Raw genomic sequence first — 18,805 nt, 5'->3', positions numbered from 1 at the left:
AAAATGGACACACCATTTTTTATTTAATATGAAATAAAATACTTTGTTTCATTACTTACGATTTAATTTATTTAAATAAATATTTATTTCCTATTTACAGATTTTCAGTATATTTTATTTAACTAAAGAATTTTTCCATTATTTTTATTACATTGTTAGGTGAAGTTTCAGAATAGTTACCCCTCATATTAAGAATGGCTTTCAGCATGATTCTTACAATAGCGGTATCAAAGATTTTTTTTCCTTATTTTAAAACAAATTATTAAAAAAAGATACAAGACCATTAAATTTTTTTCATTAAATCACTATTTAGGTGAAGGTTCAAAATAGTTAACCCTTCTCCCCATAACCGTTTTTTTTATGCAGTAAAATACTTTGTTTCAATAATTATGGTTTGAATAAATATTTATTCCTTATTAAAAGATATACAGTATATTTTATTTAACTGAAGAAATATTTATTGGTCATACATATATTTTCCTTTATTTTTTTACATTGTTAAGTGTAGTTTCAGAATGTTTAACCCCCTCCCCATATTAAGAATGGCTTTCAGCATGAGTCTTACAATAGTGCTATCAAAGTTATTGATTTTTCTTATTTAACAAAAATTATAAAACAGAAACAAGAACATTTTGAACATTTTTTTCATTAAATCGTTATTTAGGTTAAGGTTCAAAATAGTTAACCCTTCACCCCATAACCGTTTTTATGCATTAAAATACTTTGTTTCAATAATTGTGGTTTAAATAAATATTTATTCCTTATTAAAAGATTTACAGTATATTTTATTCAATTGACATCTATATCAATAATTCGACTTAAAAAATATTTGTGAATTTCCAAATCTTCATTGAATAAAATTCAAAATAAATAGAAAAGTATTGCATATGTAAAAGTTGACGGTTGCTTATTTCACTTCATTAAAAGCTATCAAAGTCAACCAAGAACTGCTCAATATTCTGGCTTAATGGATCATTTAGCAAGGAATGAAGATGGTTATTCTGGTGTACCAGTTATTCTTCCATCTATATTTACAGGAAGTCCTAGGAATCTACAACAGCTTCATCAAGATGCAATGGCAGTTTTCTGTGAACTATTCATTACTCACACGTGTAATCCAAAATGTCCTGAAATATTAAACAACTTTGGGTGATCAGAACTTTCACAAAATCGATGTCAACAATGTCACACAGTTTTTTTTTTTAATTCACAGTCTGACTCCCAAGAACCTGCTGACTCACCCCAAGCAGCTGATCGACGTCCCTGTCACAGCCCCAATCATCACCAGCACTTCCTGACAATATCAACAGCATCAGTTACGATCGCATTGGCCATCACTAAAAGTTTAAACTAAAGTTCTTTGTTTGTTCTACTTGCTTCCATACGTTCATTTCTGTAATATAACTATAACGAATTTCTTACTGATGTGTTTTAAAAGATTTTAACTACCGTGGAATTTCCACGGGTCCTGCTAGTCATCATTAATTTGTTAAACCCTTCATTATTAAAACAAGATTGGTCCCACTTGGTATTTAGACGAATAAAACGTTGAATGACTGGACAAATGCTTTTCAAATCGTGTATGTAATTGGAATGTCGCAATTTTCAAGTTCTGTTTTTATCATAGAATCCATTCTCTCATTTTGTGAAACGGTCAACCATTCTTTCCACGTGGCCACTTTGCCTGGAAATAGAAAAAAAGGTGCAACAATAAAACAAAGAATTTAACGAAGCAAACAGTAATTGAAATTCAAATTCCTTAGTCACGTGCGATTGTGAATTCTTATATGAATTTACATTTTCGACTAAAAAGTTGCCCATAACTGTAAGTGAATAATGAAATAAATATTTTTATGAAAGGATTACCACTTATCAAAGCCTCAAGTTTACTCGAGGATAAGTGTTAATGAGTGGTTAGTGAGATAACATTTTGATGATCAATAATGATTGAAATTGATAAGATTTGATTATTTAATTAGTCAAGGGTTTACTATTCTAAACTTTGATTATTTAATTAGTCAAGGGTTAACTATTCTAAACTTTGATTATTTAATTAGTCAAGGGTTTACTATTCTACATTTTCCAAGTAATAATTTCCAGTGTTTAATCCAACACACTGTTGTCGAAACTAACAACTCCAAAACTCTTAACTCCAAGACTTGTAACCCCAAGATTTTTAACTCCAAAACTCGTAACTCTGCTGTTAAAACTTGCAACTCGAACATCGCACTCCGAACTCTTAAAAATTAGCCTTTTTATTCAAAACTGGGATTATTAGATGATGAGATCGTAAACATATAAAGAAAAGCTTAAGACATTTTTTTTCTCTTTTCATTTCTTTTTGTTTGCCAACAGATACCACAGGCTGCATAAAAACAGGTTTGTACCAATTTTTTAAGGAGTCGATCTTGTACCATGACAGAAGAGGGTTCTCTCAGCGGCTCCTCCCGAGATGTGGCAACAGTAATCCCTCTTGGGGCATATTTGGCTTTTATATATGTAAATTATTGCGCTGAGAATGAGATACCTTATGGAGCGATAGAATGGTGCACCTATTTTTCCAGGGACCTTAGTGACGGATTTGATGCACGTTTTCCATTTTAGGTCACAAGTGAAGATCAATCCCAGAAGGTAGTCAAAGCAAGGAGTTTCCTCGGCACAGTGCTTATTCTTTTACAGACATTTGTTTTTAGTCTTGTGATAGTTTATACAGCTAGATTTGTCGGTCCTGGTTTAGTTGCATCTCTTCAGATAATTGATATGATTGCGTATCATTTTATGGATGAAAAACCTGAAAAACTGACCGGTTATTTCAATGTGGATCGCTGTTAGTTGTTCAGCTACACGCTTTTGCTATCATTACGACTGCCATCGGAGAGCTCCCTCCTTTCAAATGGTCTGTCCTCAAGAAACTAATCTCTTAGTTAATTAATGTAGCACAACAAAGAATACATTATGTACAGATAGTAAACAGACATCTCGCTGCTTAACTCCTTACATAGTGTCCCAAATGTTAGTTCTTTCGTCCAAGTGACATTGTGTCTCGTTTGGAACGGAAAAACAGTAAAAAAAAAAAGCACAGAAAAATTATTCTCTCAGTTTCAACAAAGAATGTATTATGTATAGACAGTGATTGAATTTGATTCTTTTATACACTGATTATTTTAGATGCACATTTTTAGTTGAATTCCTAAACTAATAATAATTAACAGTGAATAAATCATTAGTTAAATGTATAGTATGTGAATTCCTCAAAGTGTTGGATATTATATCCGTTTAGGGATCGTTTAATTCTATCATATTTTTTTGATTTTAATTTTATTGTTATTTCACTCAAAAACAAGGTGCTGTGTTACTTTGTTGTAAGGGGTAGCCACCTTACAATAAAGTAACACGGGGGTCAAATTTACAGAGATACTCTATAGGGAGTTACACATTGCATGTTCAGTTTGTGAGTATGTTTTACGTTTATTTTCATAAATTTAGCGTGATTCGGGATATTGTTTCCCTATATTGTTTTAGAAAGAAATCACCGCGTACCAAGGCCCAGATGCCACTCGAGGATGAGGATTAAAGAGTGTAACTTTTTAATGCCGTATCCCGGGGTTCTACTGTACTAAAAATAATGCCCTGGTTTCCATAAAAAGTGATTTTTTCAGTAACAAAATAACAAAATACCGTTAATAAATAAAAGTATTTCTTCGTTAGCTGTTGATGCACTTTAATGATTTTATAACCTGATGTCATCATTTAAAAAAGAAAGAAGTAAATGAATAAATTGGATTTTGAACCACAGCGAATTTTCTTCTCGTTTCTCATCTTCTGGTGTTTTCTGACTTGCATGCTTCCACGTTTATTTTCATAAACAATGCATACTCGTGCTCATATAATCCAACTAAGACCCTGACAGGTGTTCGCTGGTGTACGAGTACGAGTTCGAATCTAGATGTATCCGGAATTACGGAACACCCGGACAGAGTTCAACAGCTCACACATTACAATAGTTTGGCCGTGATCGAACTGCGCAAGGACAGAGTTGGCTGGTTTCTTTTGGGTCCTTCACTCTCTGCACAAAGAATCCATAAGATGAAGAAATCGATATTCTCAAGTCAAAGGAAGTGGCACACGCCCACGATGTGATTTAGATTAGATCTGTGAGCCACACACTCGGACTTGATATTGGTAGTCCTGAAATTTAAAGTATGTTAACTCCTAAATCCACACACACGCGCGTGCGCGATCAATTCCTCTGGTCAGTATCTATACAAGGATTATATTGTCAGGAACTATATAATTACAAATTTAAAAAACTGTACAATACACAATGCCGTAACAACAAAAGATTGTTAGATATATATTTGAAGAGCATCAAGCCAATAGTCCGTTAGAGAAATATCCTGTTCATATACGTGTTTATACACATGTCAACGGTCAGCTAGGAAAAAAAAACTTGTTTTCGAAAAGCGGTCAATATTTCGTCGAAAATTATCAGCAACATATCAGCTCGTATTTTTCTCTTTCTTTTTGCGATACACTTTCTTTCTCTTTCCTTTCGGAGAAATCTGCGGTCAGCTAGAGTTACGGAGGCACGGTTGGTCTATGGGGATTAGTGATGGGAGTTTTTCTTGCATAGGAATGCAGTTGACGTACGCTAACCTGGGAAGTCCCTTTGTCAGCCTGCAGTGAGAGAGCTTGTGAAAACTCGCACTCTTGATTCTTTTTGCTATTCTCACTTGACTGTCTTGAACTCCATGCTGTCAAAATTTGCTCGTGCACGTCATTTTATAATTGGGTAACAGGGAGGGTCGGACGCTATTGGCCGTACACTCCAACCAATGGGCTATCGCCCTATCATGCTTATGCTCGTTCCTATTGGTCAATTGCCAATCTTACGTAACCATCCCTGTGAGTAATTTTTCAACGAGGAATTTCTCACGCCAGCAGGTTCTGTGAAGGATGACTTAGGGGTCATCATCACCCAAAGCCCAAGCAAAAACAATATTCCAATACTATTCCCTAGTATATCATTGATTCATTAACACAACAGTATTAATATTTAATTGTTATTATCAACTCACATCCGTTCAGCTGCAGTTATTGTTCCTTTGTTTTTGAGTTGAGAAACTGTTGTGGGGAAATCACCCTCCAAATGGACTGTTCTATCCATTATATAAACCATAGACCTTTTGATCCCAGGTGTGGAATAAACACCAGAGCGATCCTCGCCTGCTCGGTGACGTTTAATACTCTTTGTAGTTGTAATCTTTTTACGTTGTTGTTCCAGTAATACATTGTTTAAACTCTATTCCGTTGTTATTGCAAGCCATAACACTGGCGACATTGGATTCGGAGTACGTACTCACGTTTAAAAACAGTGTTCTAAAAAACTAAACACTAACGACATTGGATTTAAGGAGCATACTAAAATCGAAACCAGTAACGACATTGAAAAAAAATACTCGCGTTGAAATAGTATTCTAAAATTACTAACGACGTCGGACTCAAATGTTATCAAGCCTAAGGAAGTGTCTAACATAACACTTGCAACTGAAAGGTTCACGGTAACTAAAAAACGCAGATCATTACGGAAAAAAAGAATTGAAAAGAAAAAAGTTCGTTACGACTTTCAAAGATAGCGCTGTACTTTTGTAAAAAGAAAACCGTTCGTCGCGACTTAGAAAAGTAAATTTTTATACTCTTGGAAAAAGAATTCGTCACTTGTGGTTTTCGCTGCTAAAATCGTTATTTTTTTTCTCTGGAGAAAAATATACACCTGATTTTATTTTTCTTTAGACAATGAACTTTTTATATATTTATGTTTTTTCTGTTCGTTTTATTGTCTGGAGGAAGAAATAAGAAAGAATAAAACGGTTTTGTAAAATTCAGCGAACGTTTTGAAATTGCTAATGCTGACAAAGCAAAATGGACGGATTGAAAGTAGCGTTGGAACATTTGACCAAGTTGCATATCGATGCCGCAAAACTTCAGTCACAATCCGAAAAACACTGGACTGAACGTCAAATACGAACCGAGGAACAGCAAAAGGAAGTTCAAAAACAGTTAGCCGAACGTCAATTAGAAGTTCAAAAACAGTTAGCCGAACGTCAATTACGAACAGAGGAATTGCTTACAGAAATTGTTAAGAAAAATGCGAACGCGGAAAGCAATTCAGCATTTTCTCGGAATAAAATATGGACCGCGATAGGCAATTTTAAATACAAGAGAGAGGAAAAATCATTCGCAGCGTATTTTCGGCGTTATGAAGATTTTTTTTTTAATATTGACTGCAGCAACTGCTCTGATCAAAAGAAAACCAGACTTCTACTACGAAAATTGGAAACGGCCGAGCATGATAAATTCGTGGATTACATCTTGCCTCGGTAAACAGCAGATTTATCATTCAATGAGACGGTAAATTTGTTAACAGAACTTTTCTCGCCGGAAACGTCTCTCTTCCATAAGCGTTGGAGATGTTTGAATGTGGTAAAAGACGATAATGCCAATTTTGCCACCTACGCAGCTGTAGTGAATAAACACTGTGATGACTTTAAGTTGTCTGAACTAACAGCAGACAATTTTAAATGTCTTGTGTTTGCGCAAGGTTAACCTCGGGAAAAGATGCGAAAATCAGGCGCAGTAATTATAAAAAAAGATGCAAGAAATATCGAAGCAGGCATCGCGAATATAAAAAAAGTAACTAAGAAAAAACCGTCGAAATGGTACACAGACACTAAACACCGAAACTCAGAAAAACTAAAAGCACCGAACGCTTGTTTCAGATGTGGTGGAATACATTAGGTAAGGGATTGCCCATTTTTAAAAAAAAAAGATGGCATTTATGCTTAAGATCGGTCATAAAAGTTCGCACTGTAGGAAAACTCAGAATAGAAGCCGTGTATGTCAAACCAGAACTAAGAACGTCGTAAATGAAAATCTACGCAAATATGTAACGGTTAACATTTTCGGCAAGGCTATTAAATTCCAATTAGACAGTGGGTCGGATCTTTCAATAATAAATCACAAAACATGGAAAATATTACGAAAGCCGAATATGTTAAAAACTAACAGAATGGCGACGGCCGTTAATGGTACAAAAATTCATTTTGAAGGTGAATTAATTACAAACGTCACTTTACGGGGGAAAACAAAGAAACTAAGATTGTATGTGCTAAAAGATAGTGAGAACCTGTTCGGTTCTGACAGCATGGAGGAGTTTCGTCTCTGGGATCTTCCTATATCCACATTCTGCAAGAAAATGGATACCCGCCCAACAGAAACGGAGAAGCTTATACCTTGTTTTAAAAAAGAATTCACAAACGTATTTACTCCTGGCCTGGGAAGATGTACAAAAATGGCCGCAGATTTTAAGTTGAAACCTGGCACACAACCGGTGTTTAAAAAGAAACGTAATGTACCGTTCACTTCCCTGAACAAAATAAATCAGGAACTTGAGAGATTAGAAAGCATCGGTATATTGGATAAAACTGAATATAGTGAGTGGGCTGCTCCGGAAGTTTACGTGAAGAAAAGGTCCGGGGAAATTCGCGACCGGACTCAACGGGTCCTTAGAAGATTTTCACTATCCATTACCTAGTACAGAAGAAGTGTTCACGAAATTAAATCGCGGCAAGTTTTTTTCTAAGATCGACCTAAACGACGCTTACCTACAAATTCCGGTAAACGACAAAAGCGCTAACCTCCTCTATATTAACACTCATCGGGGTTTGTACAGATACGAAAGACTCGCCTTTGGTATCAAGGTAACACCCGCAATATTCCAGCAAGTAATGGATACTATGCTGTCCAGCTTAGACACCGCAATCGCATATCTTGATGTCATTATCATAGCGAGCAAAAGCAGGGAGGAACATGAAAAACATATCAGACAAGTATTCAGTCGAATACAAGATTATGGATTTAAGATCAAAGCAGATAAATGCGAGTTCTTTTTACAAACAATTAAATACCTGGGTCAAATAATCGATAAAGATGGCAGACGCCCAGACCCAGATAGGGCGACCTCTATTAAAGAAATGCCGCCACCAGAAAACATAACTCAATTGCAGAGTTTTTTTAGGTTTGGCAAATTATTACCAGGGGTTCATCCTAAATATGCACAAATTGCACACACCACTTAATGCATTGCTGAAAAAGGATAAGGCTTGGGAGTGGACAGAAGATTGCCAGACATCATTCCAAGAAATAAAAAGAATCCTGACTTCAAAACTATTCCTTGCACATTTCAACCCGCAGTTGGACATAATAGTAGCTAGCGACGCTAGTCAATATGGCGTCGGGGGGGGGGGCATGCTACATCGAATACCGGATGGCTCGAAACATCACGGACTCCCTTGCCAGCTGAAAAGAATTATTCTCAGATCGAGAAAGAGGCCATAGGAATTATATTTGCAGTTTCAAAAATCCACCGGTTCTTGTACGGAAGAAATTTTTTTTCTACAAATCGATCATAAGCCGTTGATATCCATTTTTGGATTAAAAAAAAGACTTCCAACATTCACTGCGAACTGACTATTAAGATGGGGAACTATTCTGCTGAACAATTTTACAATTCAATTTCTCCCCTCAAAACAACTAGCCCATGCAGACGGTCTATCGAGACTGATTCCTGCCAAAATGGAACCCCTTGAAGATTCAGTAATCGCGGCACTACGTATTAATAGTGATGTAAAAACCATGATAAACAATATTATCCGCGAACTGCCGGTCACATTTCAGGAAATTAAGTCAGAATCCCTAAATGACAATTTCATTCAAACCACAAGGCAGAAATAAGCACTGGGTGTTATACGGTGAAAGGATTGTCATCTCCCAACCCTTTCAAAAAATTAACTCTCAGGGATTTTCACGTGGGGCATCCAGGAATAAACAGAATGAAAAGCCTAATGAGAAGTTTTGTTTATTGGCCAGCTATTACGACACCCCAGTACCACGCCAGAAGCAACGGTCAGGCCGAACGCTTCGTCGATACGCTTAAAAGAGCATTAAAAAAGGCGTCCGGTACACCGACAGAAAAGGCCCTTCGGCAATTTCTGCAGGTTTACAGAATCACGAGAAATCCTAATAAACCAGATGCGGGATCCCCAGCAGAAATCATGTTTGGACGGAAAATAAAATCTGTATTTGATAAACTGCTACCCAAACACATAGTACACAACAGAACCTCTACGATGCTAACGAAACGGTTTAACAGCGGAGATAACGTGTATTTTAGACATTTTAGAAATAACGTTGCTTTTTGGGAACAGGGCACGATCTTATGAAGAATCGGCCATGTTACATACATCATTCAGGGCCCAAAATTCCAACATAAGAGGCACCTGAACCAAATCAGGAAACGCTTCTACGAGGATCAAGAAGAACCACCGCAGGACGGCAGTGAGGTGATTGAAAGTGTATATCACTGTTTTGACATAGACCCTCCAAAGGGGATGTCAGAACCGAGACGTACCGACAGAAAGAGGAAGCGTACAGACTCCTTGGTGGTCTGCCCCAAAAGGAAGAAATACTGATTTTTCACAACCGCGGAAATCAGCTTGGGAGGGGTGTTGTGGGGGAATCACCCTCCAAATGGACTGTTCTATCCATTATATAAACCATAGACCTTTTGATCCCAGGTATGGAATAAACACCAGAGAGACCCTCGCCTGCTCGGTGACGTTTACTACTCTTTTCAGTTGTAACCTTTTTACGTTGTTGTTCCAGTAATACATTGTTTGAACTCTATTCCGTTGTTCTGTTTTCTTTGTGGCTTATTGCAAGCCATAACAGAAACCAACCAGCATGGGGCGTCAGCAAGGCAATCGGGAATTTCCCGGTATTATTTTGCATAATAAAAGCATTGACTAAGCTATATTACAACAACTATTACTGTTAAATCCGTTTTCCCAGATGCAAACGTTTCCTTAGATGCAAACGTAATCTTCTATTTGATTCGAAATGTGTTTTTATGAATTCATCCTTTACTAATCTGTTTGTTCCTTAACTTACGGTTAGAAATTTGATTTCTTCTAAAACTTTCTGATCAGTTTGATCTGGCATGAAGTAAGAAAAGTTTGGGAAATATAGATTTTGGCACCAGATGAGTGTGTAACAAACACCTTGCTCAAGAGTGTCCTCAACAGTGTCGCTATCAATTAAACCACTAATGTACTTGCCCCCGTTTTTTTTTTTTTTTTTTACTAAAACTTTGTCTTGCTTGGATCTCACAGAATTTATTCTTGTAGCTCTTGGGCGCATTTGGTTATGTGAGTGCAGTTAGCTTAGATATTTTTGAACTCTCAAAACAGAAAGACGCCTCACAGTCGGTAGGCTGTTTCTGAATGGTCAGTTGGGATACAAAAAAGGCACGTTAATTTCTCCTTATCGGTCACTATTTGACAAAATGGAGGACATAGACTTTCCAATTTTGTGTCCATTAATTTAAGAGTGAGATTTAGTTTTACACACAATTTCCAGTTTGGGAGAGTTGACTAGAGTTTACAGCTATGAGCCGCTCGGACAAGAGCTTTAGCAGATGTGATGATGAACTTATCAACCGACGACAAATATGCCTTGATATACGGTTATCTATACAGTTAGTTATCAATGGACAGCGTTTGGGCGTCCTTTATCACACACACCCAGAGCATGACTAATTCAAATACGATATGTTGGTGTTTGTGTTTTTCTTATTTTTATATGTGCAAGCCGCTAATGTGAGAGAAGATGACATGGTCAAAATAAAAAGTGATGAAAATTATGTGATTCAATAAAATTTCAATACAATGTAACTTTAAAGTGATGAAAGGATTTGAACTGATCTAATCCTACTCTTTAAGTGACAGTCACCCTAATCTAAAATGAAGATGAAATGTACATTATTGGAAGCAACAGTTGACACATGTTTACGTTTAACTTCCCCTAGGCGATTCCCTTTTAACTGCAGAGGACATCTCTCTAGATGAATTCACTACTTCCTCGTATTTACTGCTATTTAATATTTCAAACAGTTCTGAAATTAAATACCAAAATATTATCAAATTTGGGTAATGTTTAAAGGTCGCGGTCAAAGAAAACGCAAAGAAAATTTCAGTATAGTTTAATGCTGTTGTTTTTGTTAAATATTAATTTATATTATTATTGCTATTTTTTCTAATATTATTAACAGCTAATATTTCGAATGGTGCGAAAATTAAATATTAAACAAATTTTTTCAGACATTTTCAAACAAAAAATCTTCAGAAAATATTTTTTAGTTTTATAATTCTATGAAAAACATCTTACCTGTCCGATAGAATGAATAGTTTGGTTTCCATAATTCCTTTTCGGTTTTGTTGTTCATCGTAACTCTTTTAGTTTTCTTCATATTATCGAAGGTGCACAATTCGGCAATGGCTGCGGCCAATTCAGGATTTGGGGCTCGACCCAAAAAGTCTCCTATTTTACACACTGTTTCCTGCAAATTCTAAAATGAATAAGAATATAAATAAATAAAATAATTATATGCAGCCATGCAGGTGTTTGGAAAATCTATGAAATAACTTCGGTATTATGTTCTATATATGAAAATAATGAAAATGGTTCTCATGGTCATGGATCTAAAAATGCTAGGTTCCCGGATTATAGGCCATCAAAACTAGCAGGTGACCATGGACCACCTTCTAGTTTCCAATTCAATTTCTGTACCACCCTATCGAATTATACCTACAGGATTCTGCTTAATTAACCTGCTTTTTATGAAAGAGTATGAAAGCATATGTGTGTATGTATTTGTGTATGTCATTTATCTGAAAGATGAGTTGACTGAAGAGCAACTAAGATCAACATAAAGACAATCTCGTCAAAGTCTGGTTCTGGTCTTCAAACTTGATTATCTACTGAATTCTTCAAAATGCGACTATTTCCATAACGGATTTCTACTTTCTCTACTCTTCCACATCAACTACTCAATACTGACACTAATGGAAACGACTTTCGGTTGTCATAATGAGAATATTTAAGATGAACAAGGTAGCTGGCGGCCATGTGCAGGGTGCTTTATTTTTTTATTTATTATTTTTTTTAAGTGACCAATTTTAAATTGACAACTCTGTTTTCTTTAATTGCAGACTTGGCAAAGATCGGTTATTTTGAGTTCAGCTTGGTTCGGCAATTCATCATTAACAGACTGACATCTGTGCAGCATTTGAAAATCGTGTCAATTTATTTTTAAAATCGTTTTGAAATATTTGGTGAAAGAACTTGCCACTTTATCCGTGCAATTTAACCCCGTTATATTATTTTCATTGAGAACATGTAAAGTTCAATGTCTACACTGATAAACAAGACAGAATAGACCGCTTGGGGGCTAATGTTTGACGTTTTATTGCAGAAATACACCCTTATTTAATGTGTAGCGTTTGGAAGAACTGGACCTCTAGATTACACCACATACCCGGGAGCTGCATGGGGCATATGCCCGAAATTGTATTAAAATTATAAATGTTAAAATTTAAGCTTTGAAATAAGCCACATGTTTGTATAATAAAAATATCTTTCAGTGATGCATTTTAATTTCAACTTCACCGCTCCTAAAAACACACTTTACTATTGATAGTAAATATTTGAAAGCAATTGTTGAACAAAACCCAAGTAAAAAATGTAATAGAAATGCATACAGCACTTGATGTCAATATTTCAACGGTATTTAACTATTTGATGAACACTATAGAGATGAAATGTCAAAATGGGTCACGCACGAACCGAACAATTGAATGCTACTGAGGTCCGCAATTATTTTCCAAACAAATGTTGTTTCTGAGTTATTTACTTACCTGCGAAGCTTCTTCATATGAGACAACCAGGCAGTTTGAGTTATCTTTTATTATCGGCCATCATTTGTTCATGAAGTCAAAAATATCACCAAACGGAACTTAAAAATTGACAAAGAAAAATAATTACAATGCGACATGACAAAGTTATTCTAGCAATATAGTTAATATATATATTGTTGTTTTCGGAAAAATTGTGGTATCAGGATTATTGGATAACATAGAACAAATAGACAAGCGCATTGTATTTTTAAACATGATTTATTCATGACAGAAACATTAAATTAATTACAGACGATATTGAATATCCGGCAGTGTTCGCCATGTTGCTTTTCTCTCTCAAAATCTTTCGTCTTTTCAAAGATCTATAAGGGGCGATAACTCTTACTTTCTTTATTTATAATTATTCCCCCTCTTATCGCTATACCATATATGTATATATATATATATATGTGTGTGTGTGTGTGTGTGTGTGTGTATGTGTGTGTGTGTGTATACAAAGGACACGCGCCTTTAAATCATTTTCAGTTGGACTGTGTTCTCGTCGGTTCGTACGTTGATTTTTTTGGAAAATTATGTGCGAGTTTGTTTATATTATTGTCATGTGCTGCAGAAGAATGAGTCTAAAACAAACTTTATTTAAAAAAAAAAAGAAAATAAAAAATCCAAGCAGGGAGGAAAAGGGTCCAAAAGAGAGTCGTCAACCTAATAGGTCCCAAACTGTCATCTAAACTTCAGCCCCTGTCCCACCGACGAAATGTTGCATCCCTCTGCCTGTTTTACAAGTATTTTAATGGTGCATGTTCTGACAAACTATAAGCGCTTGTACCCCCTCGACGAAAATACCCGCAACAAACCCGACAAGAGCAAAGTCCCACCCCTACACAGTTGAGACCTCTAGATCTCAACTGTGTAGGGGTGGGACTTCTAGATTAGGTACCTGATAGTAGCCCTCTACACTAAAGTGGCAATGTGTCTTGTGTAGGGTGAAACTGTGATATAAAAAAAAAGTTGGTATCTCGACTCTAAAAGTTTCCATTTTAAGGAATACCGTGACAACTCGAGTTATATTTATTTATATATATATATATTTATATATATATTTCCTACTGGCCATTTGTACAATACACTTAAACGTGATATTTTAATTTATACAGATTGCTTATGTATAAAATCAATCCTCTACTGATTATTATACATCATGAGGAATAATTTGCTCGGGTGACTAATTCGCAAAAAAAAAAAAAATTAAAATAATAATAATGATAATACTATTCATCAAATTCCGTCTGTGTTTGTTTACAACATAAAGTCAGCTGATATTTGAGCTTGACGATGAATGCCCAGAAAAAGCCACTTCTGGTTAATGTTTAGTTTTAAAATATTGCAAATGAAGGATTAATTTGCAGTGATTTTAAATGGTATATCTTCTTTTATTGTAAATTGAATTATAATTAAGAAATAAATTTAAATAAAGTGTAAGGTACACCTGGGCTTGAACAGGGGGGAATCATTCGATCTGTAGTCAAATACTCTACCACTACGAGGGGTGTGCAATAAGTAATGCCCCTGACCCACTTTTAGTTGTTTGATCTAGCTAAAATTTTGCATGTGCAATGATTTATATCTCTACGGATTATGTGACAAATTACAGTTCTGAACTAATTGTGGTTTCTGTTTTACAGGTGTTTGAACTGAGTCAGGTGTGAAATGGAGCCTGTTGAATGTCGAGCAGTGATCCGGGTTTTGTATTTGAAAGGACGCACACCACAGAAGACTTTTGATGAAATGAAAGAAACTTATGATGATAATGTCCCATCATATGACCTTGTAAAACACTGACATTGTGAATTCAAACATGGCCAGAAGTCTGTGGAAACAGCTCCCAAACCTGGTCGCCCCCCTTCTGTTCGTCAACTTGAGGCTGCCATTTTGGAAGATCTGTGCATTACTATTCGCCAAACAGCCCAAGATGTCAAGATTAGTACAGGGTCTGTGGAAACTATCATTCATGACCATTTGCATATGCATAAGGTGTCTGCCAGATGGATTCCCAGATTGCTCACACCATTCCAGAAGTGAGAACGCGTTGAGTGCTCGAGGATGAATTTGGAGATATGCCAAGAAGATGAGTCAAAGTTTTTCAAATAGTTCTGAAGTTACGTCGTTGGAAGACCAACCTGGAGTGTTCTACAAAAACGGTCTCCAGAGCTGCATCAAACAATGGGAGACATGCATAACTCTGTGTGGTTCCTATGTAGAGAAAGACTAATAACCGTGCCAAGTTTCGTTGCTCTACTGCTATGGGAAGTGGGTCAGGGGCATTACTTATTGAACACCCCTCGTAAGTTATATCTCCAGATTATAATAAATGTGGGTTTTATTTTTTTTAAGCAGAAATAATTTGCTGAAATTTTATTATCTCCCTTGGTCGGTGTAACATAAAATATTCATCTGTAAAAATTATTCTTTTTCATCTATAAGAGAGAAAAGTTATTTTTAAGATTGGATTTTTCCTATTTTCGATACTTACATGAATTTCTGTACAAAACATACCTAAGAACACTGCCAGACATATAAATTAGCTTTGTGTGAAATTTGCAAAGAATAAGCTCAGCCGTTTCGGAATCTATGAGGAAGGAACTCGCACACACGCACACATACACAAAGTGACATTTATATAATAGGAGAGATAGAGATATCCATGAGTTTAAGACTTCCCTTGGAGGTTTTACAACGCCTCTCTACAGTTTTCTAAATGCGTCTCTTACAGCGTCCAATCCGCAACTAATTGATTGTCTGCCAGACTGACTAGTGTTTTATGTGTATATATCAAAACTATTTTTGTTCTATCTTACGTAGCACATACATAAAATGATTAATTATTTCTTTATTGCTAAATGTAAATATTCCAACATTTTCTGCTCAATTTAAATTCCAAAGTTTTTCTTGTAGTTAATCTCTATCGTATTGTAACATTCAGTTTTGTTATTATAAACATTTTAAACTGGCCTCAAAATATTTAACCCATCCACAATTTCCCAATCGGTTATTGTTTTTTATATTTTATTTTTTTAACATACTTTCTACTTACGAAATATTTTCTACTTACGAAATATTTTCTACTTACGAAATATTTTCTACTTACGAAATATTTTCTACTTACGAAATATTTTCTACTTACGAAATATTTTCTACTTACAAAATATTTTCTACTTACGAAATATTTTCTACTTACAAAATATTTGCTATTATTTGATTGTTACAAAATGTATTTCTTTTGTGTCTACTTGTTAATGTATTTGAGCCATTTAATTTTTAAAATGTATCTATAAAACCAGCTCCACAAATCCAAGTAGGATTTTTAGTGACGTCATCTATATGGAAGGCCCAGGATTTATTGAGTGATATAGAGTATATGTAAAACCAGCTCCACAAATCAAAATAGGATTTTTAGTGACGTCATCTATATGGCAGGTCCAGGATTTATTGAGTGAGTACCTATAAAACAGGCCCAGGATTTATTGAGTGATATAGAGTATATGTAAAACCAGCTCCACAAATCAAAGTAGGATATTTAGTGACGTCATCTATATGGCAGGTCCAGGATTTATTGAGTGAGTACCTATAAAACAGGCCCAGGATTTATTGAGTGATATAGAGTATCTATAAAACCAGCTTCACAAATCAAAATAGGATTTTTAGTGACGTCATCTATATGGCAGGTCCAGGATTTATTGAGTGATTTGTTATATAAAGATGAAACTGAACTATTAACATATTTAAAATTAGATATACTTTTTAACTGATATATCAATATATTAAGAAATAAAAATAATAATAAATATCGAATAAAAAATATATAAGTATAAAACTAAAATATCAATATATGAAAATATAAAAACTAAAAAAACACTCGTAGTAAAATGACTGATGAAATGAATTTCAGTAAAAGTTTTGCATCACTTTAATGTCTTCTTACGAAAACTAAAATTAAAATAAAATGTCATTCAAATTTTAATAAAAATAAATTACATGCTTTAAAATTATAGAAAATGTTTAGGATCTAATGCATAACCTTAAGCAGTCTTGATAAGAAATTGAAATTCAAGGATTTTTGCTTAATTAGTGTCTAATGAATATGAATTAAATTTAATGCAAATCTGAAATATTTTAATTCTCAAATTATAGGTTGTCTCTTCATTATATCCCCTTTAAATCTAAAATATTCTGCAGAAACTGAAATTTGGGGAAATATTTATTGGTTGATATCTAATGCCTAATGTGAAAGGTTCACAAAAAAATGTAAGGATCTAAATTTCTACAAACAGTTTCCACCAAACAATACAATGCTGAAGCATGATTTTTTTAGTGGCTGTGCTAAAGTTCCATAAAAAGTGTAATGCTAACTTACAGAAAAAACTTACACACAATAATACTATGACACGTACGATTTGAAGGTTAGTACTTTATAAAATGAACACAATAATACTAGTGTTATCGATAGAGATAGTAACAATAAGAATAAGGTTAGTAATAAAAAAGAAAATTACACTTACGATTCTTTTCCATAAACATCTCAAAGAAACTGGGAAACGTTCCATTATACTCCTTGTAATACAATCCAAATGTATGTTTGTAATAAGAAACGACCACGTCTTTCGGGTTTCGTACAAGAAATATTATTTTGTTCTGAGATAAAACAGTTTTAGGCAGAAATTGTGGTTGTAGGTGTGTATTAAATACACGTGGTGGGGGAATATCTGCAAATTTGTTTTGTGGTGTGAATTCAAACATTAATTCTTCTTTCACTCCTTGGATTCTCTCAGCTTTACTCTTTAGTAACATACTAGTCACTTCCCAAATCCAGTGCGTTCCTAAAACAGAAAACACAATATTTTCACAATATAATTTAAGACTTATAGATTTTAATAGAACACTTATGAAAAATATTTTTGTAGCTATTATGCTAATCGTCATAAACTCTTTGTTTGAAGTACCCGTAATTGTTATTTAATTTGATTATTTGCTAACTACATCACATTAATGGTTCAATAGTCTGTATAAATTACTGATTCCAGAAATCACGATGATCATTTTGTCACGGATAGGGCTTTGTGGTTAAAACGATCAAGTGTTAACTATTCCACACATTCAAGTAACAATTTCCGGGGTTAAATTCGATACACGGCTGTCACAATTCACTTCTCAAAATTCGACACTGTTGCGAAAAATCGTTACTCCAAATGGCACTCTGCTGTCAAAAACTCTCAACTCCAAAACACGACGCACTACTGACTTGCGATTCCAACATCGAAATCTAAAATCTATTCAGTGTCTGAAAAATCAAGCTTTTTATTTCTAATCGGAAACATCTCATTTGCAATGACAATATCGCAAGCATATAATGAAAAAAGACAGGCATTTTATTTTTTCATCATTCTTTTTGACTGCACGGAATCCTACAGGCACGGCTGCACAAAAACAGGTTTGTAACAATTTTTAAGGCGTTTAATAACAGAAAAATAATTCATCTTGCCTTGGTAGCATTTCAGACCATAGTTTTCATCAGCGCTATTTTCTCATTCACAATTATCAATATTAAAGTGTTTTCTACAGGGCGGAACGATAAAGTTGTCGCCCCAAAGAAAACAACACTACAGCTTTATTTTAAAACTTTTATTGAAAAACTCAATTCAGGTAACTTGATTATGTAGTAGAGCTAACATCTATTTAGTGAAGCCGCCTTCAGCCTCAATCACCGCCTCGATACAGGCCTGGGATTGGGAAAATGCCTTTTCCATAAGCACCTTTCGGATTTTGTACTAGAAATATTATTTTGCTCTAGGATAAAACATATTTTATCTTAAGCGCTCTTTTATACGCGCCCATGAACCATTCTGCTTAACCATTGCCTCTCGCATGGTATGGTACAGTACGATCATGATATGCTCCGCTACAAATGCTCGACAGAATAGTTTAAATTCATTAAATTG

The 18,805-nt window shown here is 34.9% G+C and overlaps 1 protein-coding gene across 2 annotated transcripts; it reads right to left on the bottom strand.

The window, feature by feature from the left end:
• Positions 1 to 702: 702 nt before the first annotated feature.
• On the bottom strand, positions 703 to 17,705 carry LOC145292370 (uncharacterized). Of its 2 annotated transcripts, none has more exons than XM_080138700.1 (4): positions 17,369 to 17,705; positions 12,813 to 12,910; positions 11,284 to 11,464; positions 703 to 1,684 (listed from the first exon to the last, which is right to left on the bottom strand). In XM_080138700.1, the coding sequence occupies exons 3-4, from the start codon at positions 11,363 to 11,365 to the stop codon at positions 1,572 to 1,574; spliced, it is 195 nt and encodes a 64-aa protein (XP_079994826.1). In that variant the 5' UTR covers positions 11,366 to 11,464; positions 12,813 to 12,910; positions 17,369 to 17,705; the 3' UTR covers positions 703 to 1,571. The 2 variants fall into 2 exon arrangements, 1 of the variants encoding a protein (XP_079994826.1); XR_013869588.1 differs by having other exon boundaries at positions 720 to 1,684; positions 17,369 to 17,698.
• Positions 17,706 to 18,805: the final 1,100 nt, after the last annotated feature.

The sequence above is a fragment of the Euprymna scolopes genome, chromosome 13 (assembly GCF_053919585.1).
Source record: "Euprymna scolopes isolate OS-2025 chromosome 13, ASM5391958v1, whole genome shotgun sequence".
Classification (NCBI taxonomy): domain Eukaryota; kingdom Metazoa; phylum Mollusca; class Cephalopoda; order Sepiida; family Sepiolidae; genus Euprymna; species Euprymna scolopes.
This window is presented reverse-complemented; position numbering and strand designations above follow the sequence as displayed.